Genomic DNA, 24,511 nt, shown 5'->3' with positions numbered 1-24,511 from the left:
AATTCCTGTAATTTCAGACACTTGTGTAAGTCTATAAATGTACAGTATTACTGTACACAACTTATTTCATCCTCTTATTTCATCTGTGAAAGAATGAAATAACACATTAAATAGTCCAGTGTCCTCCCTTTCAATAAATAAACCAGTGATGCCAAAAGTATGTGGACGCCTGACTTCACCTCACTTTCAGACCACTACACCTTGCACGGGGTGTAAGATAAGGCCCAACCTCTTTTTTTAACACCCTTAATTAAAAAAAAAAAAAAAAAAACACTGAATAAGCAGGTTTCCCAACACTGGGGACTTATTGTCCATATAGAATGCATTGCTTTAACACCTTATTTTACAGATTTTATCTATTATTAATCTATTATTAACTGTATGGAGCATCCTTATCAATCCACATACTCTTGAATGACTGCGATGCACAGTATTTCCAAATGTATTTAATTTATGGAGGAGGGATACAGGCTGTAGTGTGTTGTGTGACAAAAAATAGACCCTCAAGAAAGTACAGGCTATCTTGCAGTAAATTACCATCATCATCATTCCATATAAAATTCAGAAAATAGGTGCAGTTAAATAAATGGCTGTATTTTTTTTAACAAAATGATGGGTGATATTTTTTTAAAGCACAATTTTACATAAAACTTCAGCATGTATGTGTTTATATGAAACACTGAATTATGCAGAGTAGATTTCTCTTAAATTCTGTTTTTTTTTTACAGTATATTATACCAAATAATATTAATAATAAAAATGAAGCAGTTTTTGTCAGGGTGATGTTAAAGGGTTAATATAGTTATTGCATGTATTTGTGAATATAGTATATATTTTTTAACATTCTAAAACAGGCTAGGCGTGTGTGCATGTGTGTGTGTATTAGACTCTGTGACATCGTAACACACAGGCCTACATGTACTGCATAGCTACTATTTGGAAAGCATTGCACGTCCTTGTGTGTGCGTGAGAGTGTGTGTGTGTGTGTGTGTGCGCATGTTGGTTTTGTTCATATGCACGCGCACACACACACACACACACACACACACTCGAAACGAGAGCCCGTGCACCGTGGCGTCCTCGGGAGCCTCTGAGTGGAAAGGAAAAAGGTCAAGAGAAGCTGTGCGTCCTTCTAACACACACTCGGACGCAGGTTCAGCAGCGCAGGTCCATCCCTACCCCTCCTCCACCCCTCCATCCATCCATCCGTCCACCTGTCCCTCCACCTGTCCATCCACCTGTCCATTTATCCTCCGTCTCCTGAGATTGTGCTGAGGGGTCTGTGAGGGTCTCACACGTCCCTGTCAGAGACAAACACACACAAACCACAGGATTTCAGATTATACACAGTACACTCACAGCTAAAAGAGCTCTATAGGCAGTCATAGCTCAAACAGTCAGATAAATATTTCTGAGGCTCTAACAGTCCATAAACATGGTTCTGTACAGTCCTCAGACAGAATTATACATAGTCCTTAAAAAGGATTCTATACAGTCCTTAAAAAGAGCTCTACAAAGTCGTTAAATAAGGTTCTAAAAGAGTCTTCAAACAGGATTCTATAAAGTCCTTAAAAAGAGCTCTACAAAGTCATCAAACAAGGTTCTATACAGTCCTTAAAAAGAGCTTTACAAAGTAATTAAATAAGGTTCTATACAGTCCTTAAAAAGAGCTCTACACAGTCATTAAACATGGTTCTATACAGTCCTTAAAAGAGCTCTACTAAGTCATTAAATAAGGTTCTATACAGTCCTTAAAAAGAGCTCTACAAAGTCATCAAAACAGGGTTCTATACGGTCCTTAAAAAGAGCTCTACAAAGTCATCAAAGAAGGTTCTATACAGTCCTTAAAAAGAGCTCTACAAAGTCGTTAAATAAGGTTCTATACGGTCCTTAAAAAGAGCTCTACAAAGTCATTAAATAAGGTTCTATACGGTCCTTAAAAAGAGCTTTACAAAGTCATCAAAACAGGGTTCTATACAGTCCTTAAAAAGAGCTCTACAAAGTCGTTAAATAAGGTTCTATACGGTCCTTAAAAAGAGCTCTACAAAGTCATCAACATGGTTCTATACAGTCCTTAAAAAGAGCTCTACAAAGTCATCAAAGAAGGTTCTATACAGTCCTTAAAAAGAGCTCTACAAAGTCGTTAAATAAGGTTCTATACGGTCCTTAAAAAGAGCTCTACAAAGTCGTTAAATAAGGTTCTATACAGTCCTTAAAAAGAGCTCTACAAAGTCGTTAAATAAGGTTCTATACGGTCCTTAAAAAGAGCTCTACAAAGTCATTAAATAAGGTTCTATACAGTCCTTAAAAAGAGCTCTACAAAGTCGTTAAATAAGGTTCTATACGATCCTTAAAAAGAGCTCTACAAAGTCATTAAATAAGGTTCTATACAGTCCTTAAAAAGAGCTCTACAAAGTCATCAACATGGTTCTATACAGTCCTTAAAAAGAGCTCTACAAAGTCATTAAATAAGGTTCTATACAGTCCTTAAAAAGAGCTCTACAAAGTCATCAACATGGTTCTATACAGTCCTTAAAAAGAGCTCTACAAAGTCATCAACATGGTTCTATACAGTCCTTAAAAAGAGCTCTACAAAGTCATCAAACAAGGTTCTATACAGTCCTTAAAAAGAGCTCTACAAAGTCATTAAATAAGGTTCTATACAGTCCTTAAAAAGAGCTCTACAAAGTCATCAAACAAGGTTCTATACAGTCCTTAAAAAGAGCTCTACAAAGTCATCAACATGGTTCTATACAGTCCTTAAAAAGAGCTCTACAAAGTCGTTAAATAAGGTTCTATACGGTCCTTAAAAAGAGCTCTACAAAGTCATCAAAGAAGGTTCTATACAGTCCTTAAAAAGAGCTCTACAAAGTCGTTAAATAAGGTTCTATACCGTCCTTAAAAAGAGCTCTACAAAGTCATTAAATAAGGTTCTATACAGTCCTTAAAAAGAGCTTTACAAAGTCATCAAAACAGGGTTCTATACAGTCCTTAAAAAGAGCTCTACAAAGTCGTTAAATAAGGTTCTATACGGTCCTTAAAAAGAGCTCTACAAAGTCATTAAATAAGGTTCTATACAGTCCTTAAAAAGAGCTTTACAAAGTCATCAAACAAGGTTCTATACAGTCCTTAAAAAGAGCTCTACAAAGTCATCAACATGGTTCTATACAGTCCTTAAAAAGAGCTCTACAAAGTCGTTAAATAAGGTTCTATACGGTCCTTAAAAAGAGCTCTACAAAGTCATCAAAGAAGGTTCTATACAGTCCTTAAAAAGAGCTCTACAAAGTCGTTAAATAAGGTTCTATACGGTCCTTAAAAAGAGCTCTACAAAGTCATTAAATAAGGTTCTATACAGTCCTTAAAAAGAGCTCTACAAAGTCATCAACATGGTTCTATACAGTCCTTAAAAAGAGCTCTACAAAGTCATTAAATAAGGTTCTATACAGTCCTTAAAAAGAGCTCTACAAAGTCATCAACATGGTTCTATACAGTCCTTAAAAAGAGCTCTACAAAGTCGTTAAATAAGGTTCTATACGGTCCTTAAAAAGAGCTCTACAAAGTCCTTAAATAAGGTTCTATACGGTCCTTAAAAAGAGCTCTACAAAGTCATCAAACATGGTTCTATACAGTCCTTAAAAAGAGCTCTACAAAGTCATCAACATGGTTCTATACAGTCCTTAAAAAGAGCTCTACAAGGTCATCAACATGGTTCTATACAGTCCTTAAAAAGAGCTCTACAAAGTCATCAACTTGGTTCTATACAGTCCTAAAAAAGAGCTTTACAAATTTATTAAATAAGGTTCTATACAGTCCTTAAAAAGAGCTCTACAAAGTCATTAAACATGGTTCTATACAGTCCTTAAAAAGAGCTTTATTAACTAAGGTTCTATACAGTCCTTAAAAGAGCTCTACAAAGTCATTAAACAAGGTTCTATACGGTCCTTAAAAAGAGCTCTACTAAGTCATCAACATGGTTCTATACAGTCCTTAAAAAGAGCTTTACAAAGTCATTAAACAAGGTTCTATACCATTCTGAAAAAGAGTCTTCACACTATTCCAACAGGGTTCTATACAGTCCTAAATAACGAGTTCTATACAGTCCTCAATTTTGGTTCTATGCAGTCCTCAATTTTGGTTCTATGCAGTCCTCGAACGAGGTTCTACATAATTCTCAAACAAAGTCCCTATAGAGTCCTCTAACAGGGTTTTATACATATCTCAAACAGGGTTCTACACAATACTGAAAAGGGGTTCTATACAGTCTTCAAATTGAGTTCTATACAGTCCTAAACATATCAATATGTGCATAAACTGTACGCTAGGAGAGTTTAGGAAAAGTATTATACTATTTAAAGAAAAACATACTATTACAGTTGTTACAGTTATTACAATAGCTAACTCTGTGGTAGTGATGTGGGACTAGGCCTGTAGTCAGCATGCTAACTCTGTGGTAGTGATGTAACGTGAGGCCTGTAGTCAGCATGCTAACTCTGTGGTAGTGATGTGGGACTAGGCCTGTAGTCAGCATGCTAACTCTGTGGTAGTGATGTAACGTGAGGCCTGTAGTCAGCATGCTAACTCTGTGGTAGTGATGTAACGTGAGGCCTGTAGTCAGCATGCTAACTCTGTGGTAGTGATGTAACGTGAGGCCTGTAGTCAGCATGCTAACTCTGTGGTAGTGATGTGGGATGAGGCCTGTAGTCAGCATGCTAACTCTGTGGTAGTGATGTGGGATGAGGCCTGTAGTCAGCATGCTAACTCTGTGGTAGTGATGTAACGTGAGGCCTGTAGTCAGCATGCTAACTCTGTGGTAGTGATGTGGGATGAGGCCTGTAGTCAGCATGCTAACTCTGTGGTAGTGATGTAAGACGAGGCCTGTAGTCAGCATGATAACTCTGTGGTAGTGATGTAACGTGAGGCCTGTAGTCAGCATGATAACTCTGTGGTAGTGATGTAACGTGAGGCCTGTAGTCAGCATGCTAACTCTGTGGTAGTGATGTAACGTGAGGCCTGTAGTCAGCATGATAACTCTGTGGTAGTGATGTAAGACGAGGCCTGTAGTCAGCATGATAGCTCTTTGGTTGTGATGTAAGACGAGGCCTGTAGTCAGCATGATAACTCTATGGTAGTGATGTAACGTGAGGCCTGTAGTCATCATGCTAACTCTGTGGTAGTGATGTGGGACGAGGCCTGTAGCCAGCATCCTAACTCTGTGGTAGTGATGTGGGATGAGGCCTGTAGTCAGCATGCTAACTCTGTGGTAGGAATATAAGACAAGGCCTGTAGTCAACATGCTAACTCTGTGGTAGTGATGTAAGATGAGGCCTGTAGTCAGCATGCTAACTCTGTGGTTGTGATGTAAGACGAGGCCTGTAGTCAGCATGATAACTCTGTGGTAGTGATGTAACGTGAGGCCTGTAGTCAGTATGATAACTCTGTGGTAGTGATGTAACGTGAGGCCTGTAGTCAGCATGCTAACTCTGTGGTAGTGATGTAACGTGAGGCCTGTAGTCAGTATGATAACTCTGTGGTAGTGATGTAACGTGAGGCCTGTAGTCAGCATGATAACTCTATGGTAGTGATGTAACGTGAGGCCTGTAGTCATCATGCTAACTCTGTGGTAGTGATGTGGGACGAGGCCTGTAGCCAGCATCCTAACTCTGTGGTAGTGATGTAAGATGAGGCCTGTAGTCAGCATGCTAACTGTGTGGTAGTGATGTGGGATGAGGCCTGTAGTCAGCATGCTAACTCTGTGGTAGGAATATAAGACAAGGCCTGTAGTCAGCATGCTAACTCTGTGGTAGTGATGTAAGATGAGGCCTGTAGTCAGCATGCTAACTCTGTGGTAGTGATGTGGGATAAGGCCTGTAGTCAGCATGCTCACTCTTTGGTTGTGATGTAAGGTGAGGCCTGTAGTCAGCATGCTAACTCTGTGGTAGTGATATAAGATGAGGCCTGTAGTCAGCATGCTAACTCTGTGGTAGTGATGTGGGATGAGGCCTGTAGTCAGCATGCTAACTCTGTGGTAGTGATGTGGGATGAGGCCTGTAGTCAGCATGCTAACTCTGTGGTAGGAATATAAGACAAGGCCTGTAGTCAGCATGCTAACTCTGTGGTAGTGATGTAAGATGAGGCCTGTAGTCAGCATGCTAACTCTGTGGTAGTGATGTGGGATGAGGCCTGTAGTCAGCATGCTATCTCTGTGGTAGGAATATAAGACAAGGCCTGTAGTCAGCATGCTAACTCTGTGGTAGTGATGTGGGATAAGGCCTGTAGTCAGCATGCTCACTCTGTGGTAGTGATGTAAGGTGAGGCCTGTAGTCAGCATGCTAACTCTGTGGTAGTGGTGTAAGATAAAGCTGGTAGATCTAAAAGAAAATAGGCCAAAAGGTGCATCATCTATAGCTCCATGTTTTTGTTTATTTGGCTTGTGTTCCACCACAAATGCTAAAGATTAAAACGAAAGATTCAGGGCAAAACTAACAGGGCTGTTCTAATATTTACTGGCCACTACCCTAACAAGCTTTTACAGCAGACATAATCCGTTAAAGCTCTCTCTGGCTGAGGAGTTTGGGAATAGTTTTTACTATGTAGCGGCTTCACCGCCATTATCTGATGGAGATCCGGTGGTATTGATCTGCGATTTCCTGCCAAGAAGGGAGTGGACATTACCTTAGACAACCTCACATAAAAACAGTGCTGTGTACTTTAATCCTGGATAAATCTACTGTTTATTCTTTCTGCCTGAAGTGCTCCATTCAAAACACACTGTAATCTAATAATCTGATAGTTTCCGTTATTATATCTGAAACTGGATACTTTAAAACAAACTGTTATAAGGTGGATTAGATGCTCAGTCATTGTGCCTCTAGCCTGGATACAAGATGAGATAGGGTTGGGCATGGAAGTATACAGGTTCCACATGGGATCCTGCAGCACATTTACCCACAGACATTGGGTAACCCTTGTTATGTGTGGATGTGGGTGAGCATTATCCTGCTGAAAAATCACAGTTAGAAACCCTACCATGAGAGGCAACACATGTGGCCACAGGCAGGGGTTTCACCACAATTTTTCAGTAGCCCCGAGTCGTTTTGATCAGCTCAGCTGTATTATTAATAAGGAGAATGGAAAATCTATGTGTGAATGGAAAATCTATTAACGCTAATCATGAAGCCAGTTCAAAGATAAAGTTCCGCCTTTCAGGATAAACAGCCAATCAGCTTGCTGGTTTTGCGGCGTGCTGTGGACTAGAAAGGTAACGGAGCTAACCATGTAAACTGTGATGAAACTGTCTCTGGTTAAAAAGACTCGTCTCTAAATCACAACACACAGATGGCTTAATTAACTGGGCTGAGCCCCGGGTCTTTACCCAGGCAACGCCCCTGGCCACAGGATGTTCGGCACATATCGCTGATCTGTTAGTGTCCCTCTCATCACTACTAGGGGTGACAGAATGTTGTATGCAATGGTCCTCATATCATCATCACACCAGCAATTGGGGCCGTGGGTCGCTCCATAGCAAAGGCAGGATTCCAATCAGTCTCCAAACTCAAACTCGACCTTCATCAGATCCTAAACAGAAGCTGGATTTGTCGTTGCACTGACGTAGCAGCCAATGTTTCTTGTTTATTATAGCACTACAGATTAACATGTCAGTGGCTGGCTGATAAACAGCCTAGATGGTGGGCAATTCATCAAAATGACAACCCTGCTTCTCTCAGTTTAATGACCTGCTCCCCTCTCAAAGGCTGTCAACTGGGTAAAATCCCCTGGAAGCATTGCAGAGGCATGTCTAGCAGTCAGTGGTCTCTCACCAAGAGGAACACTACCCAAAAGTCTCCTCTGAAAACCTTTTTGCAGGGCAGCAGGGAAACCACTATACTGACCACACCGTTTTGCGAGTTTTGCTCAATCCGAGGCTCTGTCCCATTTGTATAACATGTTTGTAGGTACCTTTTTACAATAATATGTCCCATATACAGTGGCATTTGCCGCCTTAATGATTTCTTTCTTTTTTTATTAAATGTTTTAAACAAATATAAATACTAGTCAAAGACAACACAAGTAAATGAAATTTTTAAATGAAGGTTTTCATTATTAAGGGAGAAAAACAATCTACAAATGTACATGGCCCTGTGTGAAAAAAAGGTGTTTGCCCCCCCCACAGTTAAAGCATGACTTAACTGTGGTTTATTACACCCGAGTTCAATTTCTTTAGCTCCACCCAGGCCTGATTATTGCCACACCTGTTCTCAATTAAGACATCACTTAAATAGGACCTGCCTGACAAAGCGAAGATGAACGTCATGCCAATATCCAAAAAAAAAAATTAAAAAAGAGAAACAAATGGGAATGTAAGTAATTTAGATCTATCAATCTAAAAAACAGATTTTATTAAGTCATTTCTAAATTTTAGGGAATCCGGCGAACCACAGTGAGAGCCACTGTCCACAAATGGCGAAAATATGGAACAGTGATGAACCTTCCCAGGAGTGACCGGCCACCCAAAATTACTGCAAGAGCGCAGCGACGACTCATCCAAGAGCATCCCAAGAACAACAACATCCCAAGAACTGCAGGTCTCAGCTGCCTCAGTTAGAGTTTACATAAAAAAGGAACTTTGCAAAGTTACGAGTATTGTGTGGCTTTTTGGTTTTGCCCAGCAAACACAATCCACACACACACGTACACACACACATACACACACGTACACACACACCCCTAACACTGTGTCTGAACACACGGGTGCGAGATGATGATAAATCTGGCCGGCGTCCCGCGCCACTCTGACACGTCTGGCTGGGCCGTAATTGAATGATCATTACAGTGAAGCTAAAAAAGAGAGAGAGAGAGCGAGAGAGACAGACAGAAAAAGAGAGAGAGGGAGAGAGAGAGACAGAGAGAGAGACAGAGAGAGAGACAGAGAGAGAGAGAGAGAGAGAGAGAGAGAGAGAGAGACAGAGAGAGAGAGAGAGAGAGAGAGAGAGAGAGAGAGAGAGAGAGAGAGAGATACAGAGACTCTGAGCTGCTGACGTTTAGAGCTCCTGATTTATGAGAAAGATTCTTCCTCCAGCCTGGCACTCCAGTGGGCAATAAAGACAGGAGCTTATCGCCTGCAGGTATATACACACACACACACACACGCACAAACACTGATACATCTGACAAATGTGCTTCCTTAATGTTCACGTCTGAATGGAAGTATTCGTTAAAAAGCCACCACAAGGCTTTTACAGCACACACACACGCACACGCACACGCACACACACACGCACACACACTCCTTTTATTACATAGGTCCCTCCTCCTGCTTTCTCTCTGCCCCATTTTTCAATCTTTCTCAGTTTCTGAAAAGAAGCAGCAGCACGAGGCCGAAGACAGCGGCATGTCTGAGTGCACTTAAAATCAAGCACACTTAAAAACAATTAAAAAAAAAAAAAAAAATAAAAAAAATCCAAGAATGAAAACGTTAGTTTGTCATTTCCCTAATGTACCTATGTAGGGATGCACTAAATATCTGGCAATGGACAATTTTTGGCAACGAAAAATAATTAGCCGAAAATGGAAAAAAAAAAAAATAATAAACACATACACACTTGGTCTTTGGCTGAATAAGTGAAAAGACATATTTTCTATAGCTCCGCCCTCTCGTTATCTCCTACAGCTGTATATATTCCCTTTCAGCATTTTGGATTTTTTTATGCAAATTTCACATTCGTTCATAGTCGTTCTCAGTTTGGTTCTCTTTGGTTCTGTCCAATTGTTTGTTTAAATATTATAATATATATTAAACAGTTAAACAAGCTGAAATATATACAGTAATTTAAGTATATATTTTACCACCTTCACAAGGAATGTCTGGCATAGGGTATGTTTTCTCTTGTATTGACTTTTTAACCACCATCTAAACCAACCATCTGAAACCAGCGATCCACATAAGATAAGGTCTTAAACTGGATTTATCTGCAGGATAATGATGAGCATGTCCGGTGTATCTAAACTTTTGACTGTGTTGTGAAAGGTGTTGTACTGCGCTGTGTTGTCGTGGGTGAGCAGTCAGGGAGGGGGGCTCTGACAGGCTCCCGCTGCCGTCATGTGATATAAATACAGCCAATTGGCCTCGGGCTGGAGAACCGCAGGCCGTGTGAGTCACTGTTCTAGACTTGTTCTCCTGTCAGAACCGTGGCACCTGCTGCTGTCAACACTCTGCCGCTGCGCTTTTAACTCCATCTTCTCCTGGCTGTCAAAAACTGAGATTTCAGGATCTGATCCGAGTTTCTGCGAGTTCTTCTTCACCTTCACTGGCCATCAAAAGTTTCTGGACAGCTTGCAGCGATACTTTTGCTTCGGGGTACATTTTAGGACATTTATGATGTAATAAAGTTCTTTTATTTAAGCTCTTGCCCAGACATTCATGAAAATGTATGTAATAAATGTTATTTTGTAACTTCTGGGATGCAGCACATAATGGAACTGGAATCAAGCACACCATCTCACAAACCCATATACCTGAATGAGGCTGTCTTCCACCTGATAAAGTGCAGTGTTCTCACAGTCTTTCTGTCTTTTCTGTTACAATGACATGGCCTGTCAATCAGGGCTCCAATTACTTTAACCCCCCCCCCCCCAATTAAGACATGTACCCTCCCAAAATAGGTAAAAACAATAGTTTAGTATATACATACATACATACAGCTCTAAAAAAACAAAAGAAAAAAACAAAAAAAAAAAACAAAAACAAGAGACCACTTTAAAATAATCAGTTTCTCTGATTTTACTATCTATAGGTATATGTTTGAATATAATGAACATTGTGGTTTTGTTCTATAAAGTAATAATGATATTTCTTCCAACTTCCAAATAAAAATATTATAATTTAGAGCATTTATTTGCAAAAAATGAGAAATTGTCAAATGAATTAAAAAGATGCAGTGCTTTCAAACTTTAAATAATGCAAATAAAACATTCATATTCATTTAGACTCTAAGGAAGAGTTCACAACTAATAATTGGTAAAATAACCCAGATTTTAAATCACAGCTTTCATGTGTCTTGGCATGCTCTCCACCAGTCTTTCACACTGCTTTTGGGCGACCTTATGCCATTCCTGGTTCAAAATTCAAGCGGTTCAGCTTAGTTTGATGGCTTGTGACCATATATCTTCCTCTTGATTATATTCCATAGGTTTTTAAAGGGATTCAGGTCTGGAGATTTTGACATGACACTGTCTTGATCTGGTGGTCTTTTATCCACACTAGCTGTGTGGAATTGAGCATTGTCCTGCTGAAAAAAAAACTGTCCACATACACACACATTGCCAGAGCAGAAGGAAGCAAGTTTTCGTCCAGTGTAACCTTGTATGTGGCAAAGGCCAAACTGCCCAATTCCAATTTCAATTCTTCCACCAAATTTCATAAAGGGTGCAAGTGCACCTCTGCAGGTCTCCATGTGTTGAGCACAGCTAAAAATTGGACTCATCAGAAAAGATGATCTTACTGCAGTCCTCTATAGTCCAATTCCTATGATCTTTTGCAAACCTCAGCCTGGCTCTTCTTTGCTTCTCGTTGAAAAGTCCTTTTTCTAGCGAGTCCTGCCTGTAAAAGATTGTTTCGAACTGTTCTTTCAATGCAATTCCCCCCAGCTGCCATATGCCATTCTTTTTATAGGTCTCTTGATGCCATCCTGCGGTTTCTGACTGATATTCAAGATGACTGTCAATCTCTAGACCTGAACCCCATTGAAAAACCTTTGAATGCAATCATGTAAGATATAAGTTAGTCACAAGCCATCAAACAAAGCTGAACTGCTTGAATTTTTGTGCCAGGAGTGGAATAAGGTCACCCAAAAGCAGAGTGAAAGACCTGTGGAGAGCATGCTAAGATGCATGAAAGCTGTGAAATCAGGGTAATTCCACCAAATATTGATTCTGAACTCCTAAAACATAAGCATTGTTGTATCTAAATGAATATGAACTTGTTCGCTTTCTTTATTTTCTGCAAATCGATCATCTAAATGACTATTTTTATTTGGAATTTGGAAGAAATGTCTAGTTTATAGAATAAAACAGCAATGTTCATTTTAATCAAACATAAATATAAATAGCAAAATTAGATAAAACTGATTTAGGAACTGAAGTGGTTTCTTAATTTTTCCAGAGCTGTATATTTCTTACTTCTAAATGTTAAATATAACAATAAATGTATCCATTCCTGGAAGAATCTTGCACTATTCTATTCTGTTATCTCTCGTCAGCCTGTCTCACTCATATTATTGGTCATATGAGTTGTTTCTTTATAGGTAGCACTTGCAAAAGCTACAACATGTGAGTAGCTGCTATCTACTGTATGCTAACTAGTCTTTGGTTAGTTGTCTTTGTTTGTTAGTTGGTTTTGTTTGTTATTTTGGCCTATGCTCATCTCTAAAGACATATTCCCTTATTTTGATCAATACAAATCATCTTGGCTTATTTAATTTTTAGTATCTGGTGTTTGGTCAGGGAGAGGGTCTGGGTAGTGAGCCCACTCTCATTTTTTGTTTCGGCCTGACCCTAGACCAGGTCTAAATAACCAACAGTAAAATCATTGATGTGAATTATGTCCAATGTGTTGCAAACAGATTCCCCAAAACAGCATTGTGCAATGTTGTGTTTTAATTTTGACTGTCTTGCTGAACTCTTCATTCTGATGACTGTTTGTATAAATTGTTTTAGGAAATGCACACACTGTTGTGCAAATATTCACCATCATTTGAGAAATGCATCAAAGTGACTGAGAAAAATTAATTGTAATCCGGTTGAAATCCAGTGTTGTGGAAAGAGCTGGAGGACCTAATCGCAGCTTTTGCTACACACGGAGAGAATTTCAGACTATTTGTTTAATTTTCTTCTTTTTATCCACTTTTAGGACCCTTTAGGATCTGATAAAGTTTTAGACCAAACATAGTAAATTGTAGATTTCACAGACTTTCAAAAAGTAAATTAGTAAATTCCCCTTTTTTTTAAACTCTTTGTTTCTCTATATTGTTTATGTATCTTACATTTTTTCATCCATTGTCTATATGAAACTGAAGAAGCCAGATAACAAATTCCATCCACTTTGACGCTGCTATAAAATCGAAATCGTTATCTCGAGCTTTATCCCTCCTTATTTTTTCCTACCATCAAACCCAGCGGTTTAACCCAGTGAACATTGTCCTCCTGTTATTCAACGTAATGCTCTCTCTCTTTCTTTTTTTCTCTCTCTCTCTCTTTCTATCACACACACACACTTTAATGCTATTGCTATTGCTGAAATTGTCAGAACCAACTTGAAAAGTGCTGCTGATGCCGTGTTACTGGCAGCGAGTCTCCCGCGGACTCTCTCAGGATCAATGGAGCGCTGTTAGCGCTGTTAGCCGCAAGCCGAAAGGCCGGAAGATTCCCCCTCTTATGTAACAGCATCGACTTACACCGTCGGAGGAAAAGCTCGCTGGAGCGGGCCGGCGGCTCACGTGGCATCACATCGACTCAGAAACACAACCTGAAGACCTCGCTCAACTCAACTAATGATGCAAACTGCCTCTGTTTTGTTCATATATACTATATGGACAAAAGTATTTGGACACCTGCTCTCATTCAGTGTTTCTTCTGGGAAACGTTTCTTCTGTGTTACTGAACAAGGGCTCTTCTTTACTAGGTATAAAACCTTTACCCTAAGCAGAAGTTATTTAGTTTAAACAACCATCAAACCCCCATCATAATAATGTATTGAGGTTTTAAAAATACAGATTAATAAATAGTTTGTGGCTTGCACATGCAGTTCACCTACACACTGTAAACCCACTGTAATGAAGTTGACCTCAAATATAAATTAGGTCTGTTTAAAAATTCTGTAAAATTACGTATTTCCAAATATTACTCAATTATTTTGAGTTTCTCCTCTATTGGCTTTTGGCACAATCTTTTTGCATACTGGTTGTGTCCCTCAGGTTCGGACACTCATTACCAGTGTGCAATGATTCCTTTCAGGCTATAGGTTAAACTGTAGTTCACATATTATGATTAACTTACTTTAAAAGCCTTTATATATTAGGATGTAGGAGCAAGCATCATTTTCTGAGCTGATAACTCTGTGTTGGCTGTGTACTTTCAAATCAAATTTATTTATATATGAAGCTCTTTTTGACATTCTTTACAGAAATGTGATCGCAGGACAGAGATTCAGAAAAGAAAATTGAACATACAACTGCTATACTGTTTGTTAGTTCGCGATGAGAAATACAAATGTATTTTATTACCTGACAATAAAATTTAAAGTAGAATTATTGTGTAAATCAACTGATTTAAACACAAAAAATAAGTTTAATCAACTTACAATTTAGGCATAATAACTAAAAGTCTTATTAATTAATCAAATCAAAATCAAATCAAATTTATTTGTATAGCGCTTTTTACAACAGGTGTTGGCACAAAGCAGCTTTACAGAAACATGATTACAGGACAAAGAATCAGGCAAAACATTACACATAGAAAATACAGAATACAGAACCCCCAGTGAGCGCGGAGGCAAGGAAAAACTCCCTCAGAGCTGCAGGAGGAGGAAGAAACCTTGGGAGGACCAAGACTCACATTAAAGGGGGGACCATCCTACCACTGGTCAAACGGCTTTTAAATAGAAATTTAAAAAGTCTTTTATACATCTATATAGGTTTTATGTACTCAGGAGTGTAATAGCGCCACTAATGGCTTGGATGTAATCTGTAGTGGAGAGTAAGATGGTCGATGAGCAGCTGATCTGTGGTGGTGGTGGAGAAGAGCTGACTTCAGAAACTTCCATCAGTCTGGCCGGACAGGAGACGCGAGAGCCTGAGGGTCCAACATCGGTATCGGGTCAGACAGGTGGGCAGTCAGTAACTCGGAGGAAAGCAGAGAGATGGAATTAGTTCTGACTGGATTTATGTAAAACAGAGAATATAAAACATTATCAGAGTGTGGCAAATGACTCCGGCAGAACTGAATAAAACAGCCTAACTAAAGGCAGAGAGCCAGAAGGTAACATAGACATGGAGGCACCCTGAAACACCAGCATCCACCCACTCCACCGTCCACAAACCTGAGTGACCGTGTGCAGTGGGAGAACAACAGCACCAGCATCTCAGTTTACCACAATTTCCTCTGTCCATGAACCCCTGAATCTGCAGCCTTATCTAAAGGGAAAAACATTAATTACCAAAAGCTAAACTAAACAAGTAAGTTTTCAGTCTAGACTTAAAGATTGAGACTGTGTCTGAGTCCCGAACATATTCGGGGAGATTATTCCAGAGTTGAGGCGCTTTATAAGAGAAAGCTCTTCCTCCTGCAGAGCTCCTCTGAATTTTAGGCACTACTAATAAACCAGCACCCTGAGATCTGAGTAATCGCGGTGGTTCATAACAGGAGATGAGGTCTTGTAAATACTCAGGAGCGAGTCCGTGTAGGGCTTTATACGTTAACAGGAGAATTTTATAGTCTATGCGGAATTTGACTGGAAGCCAGTGCAGTGCTGATAGTACTGGACTAATATGGTCAAATTTTCTAGTTTTAGTAAGGACCCTGGCTGCAGCATTTTGAACTAGCTGAAGTTTATTTAAGTTACTGCCGGAACATCCAGACAGTAGCGCATTACAATAATCTAGCCTTGAGGTAATAAAGGCATGTACTAATTTTTCTGCGTCATGCAGTGATAGGGCATTTCTTAGCTTGGCGATGTTACGGAGGTGTAGAAAAGCTGTTCTAGTAACATTAGATATGTGTTTATCGAATGCTAGATCTGAATCTATGATAACTCCAAGGTTTTTAGCTGCTGAACCAGGGGTGGCTGAGAAGTCAGCCAGATTTAGCATTAAGTCTGATAATTTATTTCTAGCAGCTTTGGGGCCTAATAGGAGAACTTCTGTTTTATCACTATTTAATAGGAGGAAGTTGTGCGACATCCATGATTTTACATCTTCTACACAATCCTCGATTTTCTTTAATCTCACTCTGTCATCAGGTTTGGCTGATATGAAGAGCTGCGTGTCATCCGCATAACAATGAAAATTCACATTGTGTTTTCTAATAACTTTGCCCAGTGGGAGCATATATAATGTAAATAATAACGGTCCTAATATAGAGCCTTGTGGAATTCCATATCTTACCTTGGTATAACTGGAAGACATATCATTTATCCTCACAAACTGATAGCGATCGGTTAAGTACGATTTAAACCATGCTAAGGCAGTTCCGGTTACACCGACCATGTTCTCTAGTCTTTCTAAAAGGATAGTATGATCTATTGTATCAAAGGCTGCGCTCAGATCGAGAAGTACGAGTAAGGAAACACAGCCTTGGTCGGCGGCTATAAGTAGATCGTTTGTTATTCTAACTAAAGCTGTCTCAGTGCTATGATAAGGCCTAAATCCAGATTGAAATTTTTCATAGATCTGGTTTCTTTGCAGGTAAGAGCAAAGTTGTTGGGCTACAGCTTTTTCTAAAATCTTAGAAATAAAGGGTAAGTTTGAAATAGGTCTATAGTTAGACAGTACACTAGGATCAAGATTTGGTTTCTTGATCAGAGGTTTAATTACAGCTGTTTTAAAGGCTTTGGGTACATGGCCCAGGGCGAGCGATGAGTTTACTATCATTAACAGAGGTTTAATTATATCTGGCAGTACCTGTTTTAATAATTTTGTGGGAACAGCATCAAGTGTGCAGGTTGTGCTGTTTGAAGAGGAGATAATTTTCTCTAGTTCTAGCTGTGGAAGTGGGTTAAAGACTTCCAACCTAACTTCAGTAACAGAGTTTTGTTCTAGATCAGCCAGACCAGATGATAGAGAGGATGTAATATTTATCTGTTTAATTTTATCCCGAATGTTTTCAATTTTACTATTGAAGAAGTCCATAAAATCGTTGCTGGTGTAAATGGCTGGAATCTGAGGTTCAGTACCTGCCTGGTTTTTAGTTAATTTGGAAATAACACTAAAGAGAACTCTAGGATTATTTTTATTTATCTCGATCTGTGAGGCCAGATATGCTGAGCGGGCTTTATTAAGTTCTTTTCTATATTTAGCAAGACTGTCTTTCCACGCAGAGTGAAACACTTCCAGTTTAGTTGATCGATATTTACGCTCTAAATTTCGTACTAACTGCTTTAAGGTACGAGTTTGATCATTGTACCACGGTGCGAGCTTTTTCTGTCTCTCTATTTTGTGTTTAAGGGGTGCTACAACATCTAAGGTAGAGCGAAAGGTATTTTCTAAACCTTCGGTTAGTTTGTCTAGTTCTACTGGGTCTACAGGAGAGTACATTATAGATGATAAATCGGGAAGCTTATCTGTAAATTGTTGGGCTGTAAAAGGCGTAATTGAACGTTTTACAGAGTAGCTAGGGGATGTACGTATATTATGACTAAGATGTAATTTAAATGAAATAAGGTAATGATCTGAAATTGCGGAGGTTTGAGAACGAATATTCGGGTTATCTATGCTCACACCCAGGGTCAAAACTAAATCCAGAGTATGATTACAGTAATGAGTAGGTCCTGTTATATTTTGAATAATACCAACTGAGTCTAAAATCGATGTGAATGCCTTTTTTAATGGATCATCCAATTTTTCGAAATGAATGTTGAAGTCTCCAACTATAATCACTTTATCATTACTTACTGCTAAGTCTGTGACAAAATCACTAAATTCTTTTAAAAATTCTAAATAGGGCCCTGGTGGTCTGTAGATGTTAATTAAAGAAAATGCATTCTTTTTTGTAACTGGATTAATTATACTGGTGTAAAGAAGCTCAAAAGAAGTAAAATTTTCATAGTGTTTCTGATTGCTAATTAAGGTACTTTGGAAAAGTATGCAGACCCCACCTCCTCTACCGGACAATCTCGGATTGTGTATATAATTATAGCCTGCAGGGGTGGCTTCATTTAATGCTACATATTCATTTGGCCTAATCCAGGTTTCTGTCAGACACAGAACATCGAATTTCTGATCAGTTATCATTTCATTCACCAGAACTGCTTTTGAATTTAGAGATCTAATATTAAGTAAACCAATCTTTAGGCTTGAAATGTTAGTACTACAGTCTGGATATGATTGTTTAATATAAGTTAAGTTATTTAGATTTACTGTTTTAGTTTTTTGATGTTTTTGTTTGACTCGGGGGACAGACACAGTCTGAATACATTGGTATCTAGGTAACGTCTCTTTGCAGCTCGCAGACGGTTGGTTAAGCCTCTCTGTCTGCGGCCTGGTCCCGGCTCTGGATTGTCAGCAGCTTCTAATACTACTCTGCCGACTAACTAAAAGACTATGAGCTATGCTGCATGAAAGTAAGGCAGCACCCTCCCGCGTGGGGTGGACACCATCCCTACCTAAAAGACCAGGCTTGCCTTTAATTTTTTTTAATTAAAAATTAAATACATACTGAAGTTTTCCATAGACAATAGTGGCAAAAGTATGACAATAGTACTGTATTTTTCACACTATAAAGTGCACTTAAAATCCTTTAATTTTCCCCAAAATCGTAAGTGCGCCCTATAATCTGGTGCACCCTGTGTATGAATTTTACCAGTCAGGTTGTAAGGAGAAGTAAAGCCACTCTACTGAAGTACGTACAGACAGACAGACAGACAGACAGACAGACAGACACTTTATTGATCCCGAAGGAAATTTAGCAGCCAGTAGCAGTTACACAACACAGTCGAAACAAACAGTACACAGTAGAAACAAACAATAAGTATTGTAAAATAAAATAAAAGAGCACAGTGAGGAATATAAGACTCTAAACTATAAAATTATAAACTGAGACTTAAAAATATATACATAAATATATAAATACAAAAAAACTATACAAAGTGTGAAAGTAATCAGTCATAGATAGTGCAAAAGTACAGGATGTACAGTAAAGTGACAAAGTGTCCAGGGGTGCAAATGTACAAGATGTACAGTAAAGTGTCCAGGAGTGAAAAGGTACAGAGTGTACAGTAAAGTGCCAAGTGTCCAGGGATGCAAATGAACAGTATATACAGTAAAAAGGCAAAAGAGTCCCAGGGTGTAGATGTGTAGGGTGCTTTCCAGTACAGATAAAAAAGGCTGATTAAGAAAGCACATATTGAGACTCGTTCCTCATCTGTCCTCTCTCTTCCGGCTCCACTGGGAGGAGTTGAAGAGTCTGATGGCTCTCGGAACGAACGATCTTCTCAGTCTGTCCGTAGAGCAGCTCTGTGACAAGAGCCTGCCACTGAAACTGCTCCTCTGATCCATGATGATGAAATGCAGTGGGTGACCATCATCATCCATGATGGAGAGTAGTTTTTGCAGTGTCCTCCTCTCTGCCACCGTTACCACAGAGTCTAGCTCCACACCAACCACGGACCCCGCCCGCCTGACCAGCTTGTCCAGACGCATCTCGTCCCTCTTCTTCATGCTTCCTCCCCAGCACACCACAGCATAGAAAAGACAGCTGGCTCTGCCCCTTCTTGTACAGGATGTCTGTGTTGGCTGACCAGTCCAGCTTATCATCCAGATGCAGTCCGAGATACCTGTAGGTCTTCACCATCTCCACATCAACTCCCACAATGGATACTGGCTGTATGGGTGGCCTGGCCCTGCGGAAGTCCACCACCATCTCCTTGGTCTTGGAGGTGTTCAACAGCAGGTTGTTTCTATTGCACCACGCCACAAAGTCTTTCACCAGGTGTCTGTACTCCTCCTCCTTTCCTCCCCGTATACAGGCCACAATGGCAGTGTCGTCTGAAAACTTCTGCATGTGGCACGTCTCAGAGTTGTACTGGAAGTCTGAGGTGTAGAGTGTAAAAAGGAACGGGGAGAGCACAGTCCCCTGTGGTGCTCCTGTGCTGCAGACCACAGTCTCTGATGTACAGTCCTTCAATCTGACATACTGAGGTCTGTCAGTGAGGTAGTCTGTGATCCAGGAGACCAAATATGAATCCACCTGCATCCCCACCAGCTTGTCTTTCAGTAGGAGAGGCTGAATGGTGTTGAAAGCACTGGAAAAATCAAAGAACATGACTCTCACAGTGCTGCCTCCTCTGTCCAGATGAGAGTGGGTCCGGTGGAGAAAGTACAGTATGGCGTCATCCACTCGCACTTTCTCTCTGTAGGCAAATTGCAAGGGGTCCATTGCATGTTGAACCTGGGGTCTGAGGTGGTGTAGAAGCAGACGTTCCAGGGTCTTCATGATATGTGATGTAAGGGCGACAGGCCTGAAGTCATTGAGTTCACTGGGGTGCGTCTTCTTGGGTACTGGAACCAGGCATGATGTCTTCCACAGCGTGGGGACCCTCCCCAAACGCAGACTCAGGTTGAAGATGTGCTGCAGGGGAGCCCCCAGCTCAGCTGCACAGGACTTTAGTAGTCTGGGACACACTTTGTCCGGCCCAGCTGCCTTTCTTGGGTGGAGTCTCCTTAGTTCACCTCTAACCTGGTCAGCAGTGAAGGTGTGCAGAGGGGGAGGAGGAGGGGGGACTACAGTGGTGCTGGTGGTCAGGACAGCTGAGTGTGGGGAGGAGGGGGGAGCGGGGGCTGAGTTGCTTGATGAGATGAGGGGGGGTGTGGAGGAGGTGTCTGCCAGAGCTGTAGGGTCTTGAACAGGGCAGTCAAACCGGTTGTAGAAGGTGTTGAACTCATTGGCTCTCTCTACTTCACCATCTGCGGCACTGTCCATCCTCTGCTTACAGCTAGTGATTGTCTTCATTCCATTCCATACCTCCCTCATGTCATTTTCCCTCAGCTTCTGCTCCACCTTCTTCCTGTAGGACTCCTTGGCCTCTCGCAAATGGACTTTGAGCTCCCTCTGTACGCTCCTAAGCTCCTCCTGGTTGTTATCTTTAAAGGCCCTCTTCTTCTTGTTTAGAAGGCCTTTAACGTTGCTGGTTATCCAGGGCTTGTTGTTAGCAAAGCAACGCACAGTTTTCACAGGAACAACAATGTCCATGCAAAAGTTCATGTAGTCCGTCATGCAATGTGTAGTCCCCTCAATGTCATCCCCATATGGCTCCTGCAATACACTCCATTCAGTGGACTCAAAACAGTCCCTGAGAGCTGCTTCAGCACCAGGAGACCATTTCCCGATAATGAGAATAAGGAGTTCTAATGGATCAGCTACTAACCACATTTGATCTGAAGCTAGTTTGCTACTACAATAATTTATAACAAACACAATAAGAGCTGTAGAGCAAAGCACAAAAGTCTCTGTCTGTTTTTACCAAACTTTATCTTATCAGATTTTTGACTTACAGACTGGATTAGGTCCAGAAATCTCTTGCTGTGGTTTGCTGGGTCAGAACCAGAGCCAAAATCCGGTTGAATAAGAATAGAAAAGAGAAAAGCCTCCCTCGGCTCAGACCTTTCATATTCAGAAATAAGCTGAACACTCCTGCAGTGAAGAGGAGAACTTTTATATAAAGAGTGTAAACATGGAAAACTTTAGTCAGACTTTATACTATGTGTCCGTGATATCTGTGAAGTTGCACATAACCAATCCATAATAATGTAGTAATCATGCAATCACTGGTGTACTGTTCACCATTACAACTAGCAACATACTAGTGTAATTACACTTAAAAGTAAATTTTGTACATCAATATATTGCATATATTCATGCGCAATTACCTAATTACATACAATTATTATGTACACACTGACATGGCAACTGTAATGAGACAGGAACTAGTATTGTGTTACATGACACACATGACACTGTTAATTGAGGAGTGATAATGTTCAAACATCTATCTGCACCCAGTATCAGGATGCACTCCAACTCCCATAATTCACCTGACCTTGCTATGAGCATGCTGGCCAGTGTTCAGCCTCACTCACAGAATAACACCTCACAACTTAGGTGTGGGCATACCCAAGTCATTCCCTTAGGTAAGACTTCATGATCAAACCACATAATGCTGTGACTTTTGGCATTCCGGTAAAAACTAGAAAATTATGATTTCTTTTCAAAATTAGATTTTATCAGGATCTGCAGGCAAAGTAGGAGTATGTTCTCAATAATAATTCAGACAAAAATCCAAGGCCTGTTAGTACTACCAAAATGAGTTAAAGTAACTTTTTGGTGCTAAAAAAAATTCTAGTTTTTAAAAGAAGAAAAGAAGGAAGGTAAAGGATTTGCTTGTATATTAACCTTGTAGCCTTGTAGCTCTGGTGCTAATTGGTGGAGTGTTGTTTGTTATCTACATTAGCTTTGCAGCTCCTAACTGGAGAATGCTAACTGGTGAAGTATAAAGTTCTGTTGTTTGTTATCTACGTTAGTGTTGGAGCTCCAGTGCTAACTAATAGAGTAAATGGTTACACTGATTGATGTAAATCTAGTAATAATTGATGGCTATCTATATTAGCATTGCTGCTCCAGTGCTAAATGATGGAATGTAAGGTTCTGCTGCTTGTTATGCACATTATCCTAATAGCTCCAGTGCTAATTTGTGCAGTATAAGGTTATGTTGCTTCATAACTACAACGGCCTTATAGCACCAGTGCTAATTTGTGGAATATTTGATTCAGCTGCTTGTTATTTACATTAGCCTTGTAGCTCCAGTGCTAATTTGTGGAATACTTGGTTCTGCTGCTTGTTATGCACATTAGCCTTGTAGCTCCAGTGCTAATTTGTGGAATACTGGGTTCTGCTGCTTGTTATGTACTTTATTCTCACAGCTCCAGTGCTAATTTGTGATGTATAAGGTTATGTTGATTCATAACTACACCGGCCTTGAAGCTCCAGTGCTAATTGGTGGAGTATAAGATTCTATGGTGTGTTAGCCACATTTGTTTTGAAGCTCCAGTGTTAACCAGTGAAGTACAGAGTTTCACTGCTTGTTTACTACATTAGCCTTGTCTCTTGATTGTTGTGGCTAACTAAAATTTTTTTTTTAACTGTACTCAGACTCCTATGTGTACTATGTGGTCTAAATTGTCAGGAGGGAAGAATTTTATATCTTTTCTTTCTCTCACTTTTCCCTCTCTCTCTCTCTCTCTCTCTCTCTCTCTGGGGGATATATAGTTCTGGGCTGGGTTACTGGTCCAGTAGCTGTGGTTTGCCCGCTGGCGGTGCTGAGGCTCCAGCGGCGCGGCGTGTCTCACAGCGGTTATGTAACGGAGGATAATGCTCCGTCAGCTTCACTTCATCCAGTTTCTCCTGAATGAGTGTAACAGATCTTCCAGCACCAGTACAGTTCCACTAAACGCTCCTATCTGCACCACCCTGACACTGATTCATTTACATAACACATACATACACACAAACACACCGTACCAGATATCCAGTTTTCAGTCCAGTTTTCCAGTTTTGTTCCAGCTGAAAGTAAACAATTAATGTAACTGATGGGCCAGGCGATATTACACCTCCCAAAATGTCACAAAGTTCAGACCAGTGCACTATCCGCTAGCCGTGGTTAGCAGCATAGCCAGCTGAGGTTAGCTGTGCTAACCAGCCCCAGTTAACAGTGCTACACAGCCACAGTTAGCAGCATAGCCTGCCTCGATTAGCAGTTCTAGACAGTCCCAGTTAGCAGCGCGAGCCAGCCCGAATATCAGCACTAGCCAGCCCCGTCTAGCAGCGCTTTTCAGACACAGTTAGCAATGCTACCCAGCCCCAGTTATCAGTGCTAGCCAGCCCCGGTTAGCACTGCTAACTAGCCCCAATTAGCGGCGTTTCCCAGTCCCAGATAGCAGCGCTAGCTAGCACCGGTTAGCAGCCCTTCCTAGCCCCTGTTAGCAGTGCTTCCCAGCCCTGGTGAACAGCATAGCCAGCCCTGGTTAACAGCGTTACCCAGCCACGGTTAGCAGCATAGCCAGTCGCAGTTAGCATTGCTTCCCAGCCCCGGATAGCAGCGCAAACTCCCTTATCCTCTGTAATTCATCAGTGTAGCTTTACTAACTATTTTTTTGTCCAAAAAATACGGTATATAACATTTTATACCGTGACAATATTTATTGCAGTGCATGTGACACATTCTGAAATATTGCATTTTGCATCAAACTCGCTCTTCCTCAATATTTTTATTGATAGTATTGTACATACACAGAGCAGAAATACATTTCAAACACTTCCTGAATCTGTAGAATATGCCCTTTCTATTGCAACCACTGCTGAGACAGCGGCCCTCATTAATTTCTCCATTGTAATTGGTAGATTCATGTGAAACTGGCCAATAGGAACACAGGCAGGCAGTAAGGGCATGCCCAACAGATAACTGTCAATACTTTTTAGAAAGATGTGTGAACAGTTTGTGCAGCGCATTTGGAAACAGCAGCTGAAAAAAAGCCTGAGGGATCTGAGTCATATAATAAAGAAAATATGAAACCAAATCGATCCATGAAGATGGCCAAGTGTATTTACTAAAACTCTGTATCTCGGTAATGAGGCTGTATATAAATGTGGCGTTTCGTGGGATTCTCATTACATCTATACCATCATGACTGCTAAATCTAGTAGCACATATGCACTGAACGAATGATTTTACAACAGTTCTTTTCAGACATTT

General features: G+C 40.4%; 1 protein-coding gene across 2 annotated transcripts in view; it reads right to left on the bottom strand.

The window, feature by feature from the left end:
• Positions 1–1,213: 1,213 nt before the first annotated feature.
• gabra6b (gamma-aminobutyric acid type A receptor subunit alpha6b) overlaps positions 1,214–24,511 on the bottom strand; it is a 62,669-nt gene continuing 39,371 nt past the window's right edge. For both annotated transcript variants that reach the window (XM_007237225.4, XM_007237226.3), the window contains one exon: positions 1,214–1,301. In XM_007237225.4, coding sequence (XP_007237287.3) covers positions 1,292–1,301 — 10 coding nt within the window. In that variant the 3' untranslated portion in view covers positions 1,214–1,291. The remainder of the gene's footprint in view (positions 1,302–24,511) is intronic.

Source organism: Astyanax mexicanus, chromosome 17, assembly GCF_023375975.1.
Source record: "Astyanax mexicanus isolate ESR-SI-001 chromosome 17, AstMex3_surface, whole genome shotgun sequence".
NCBI classification, from domain to species: Eukaryota; Metazoa; Chordata; class Actinopteri; order Characiformes; family Acestrorhamphidae; genus Astyanax; species Astyanax mexicanus.
The sequence above is the reverse complement of the archived record's forward strand: the minus strand, read 5'-3'. Positions and strand labels throughout refer to the sequence as shown.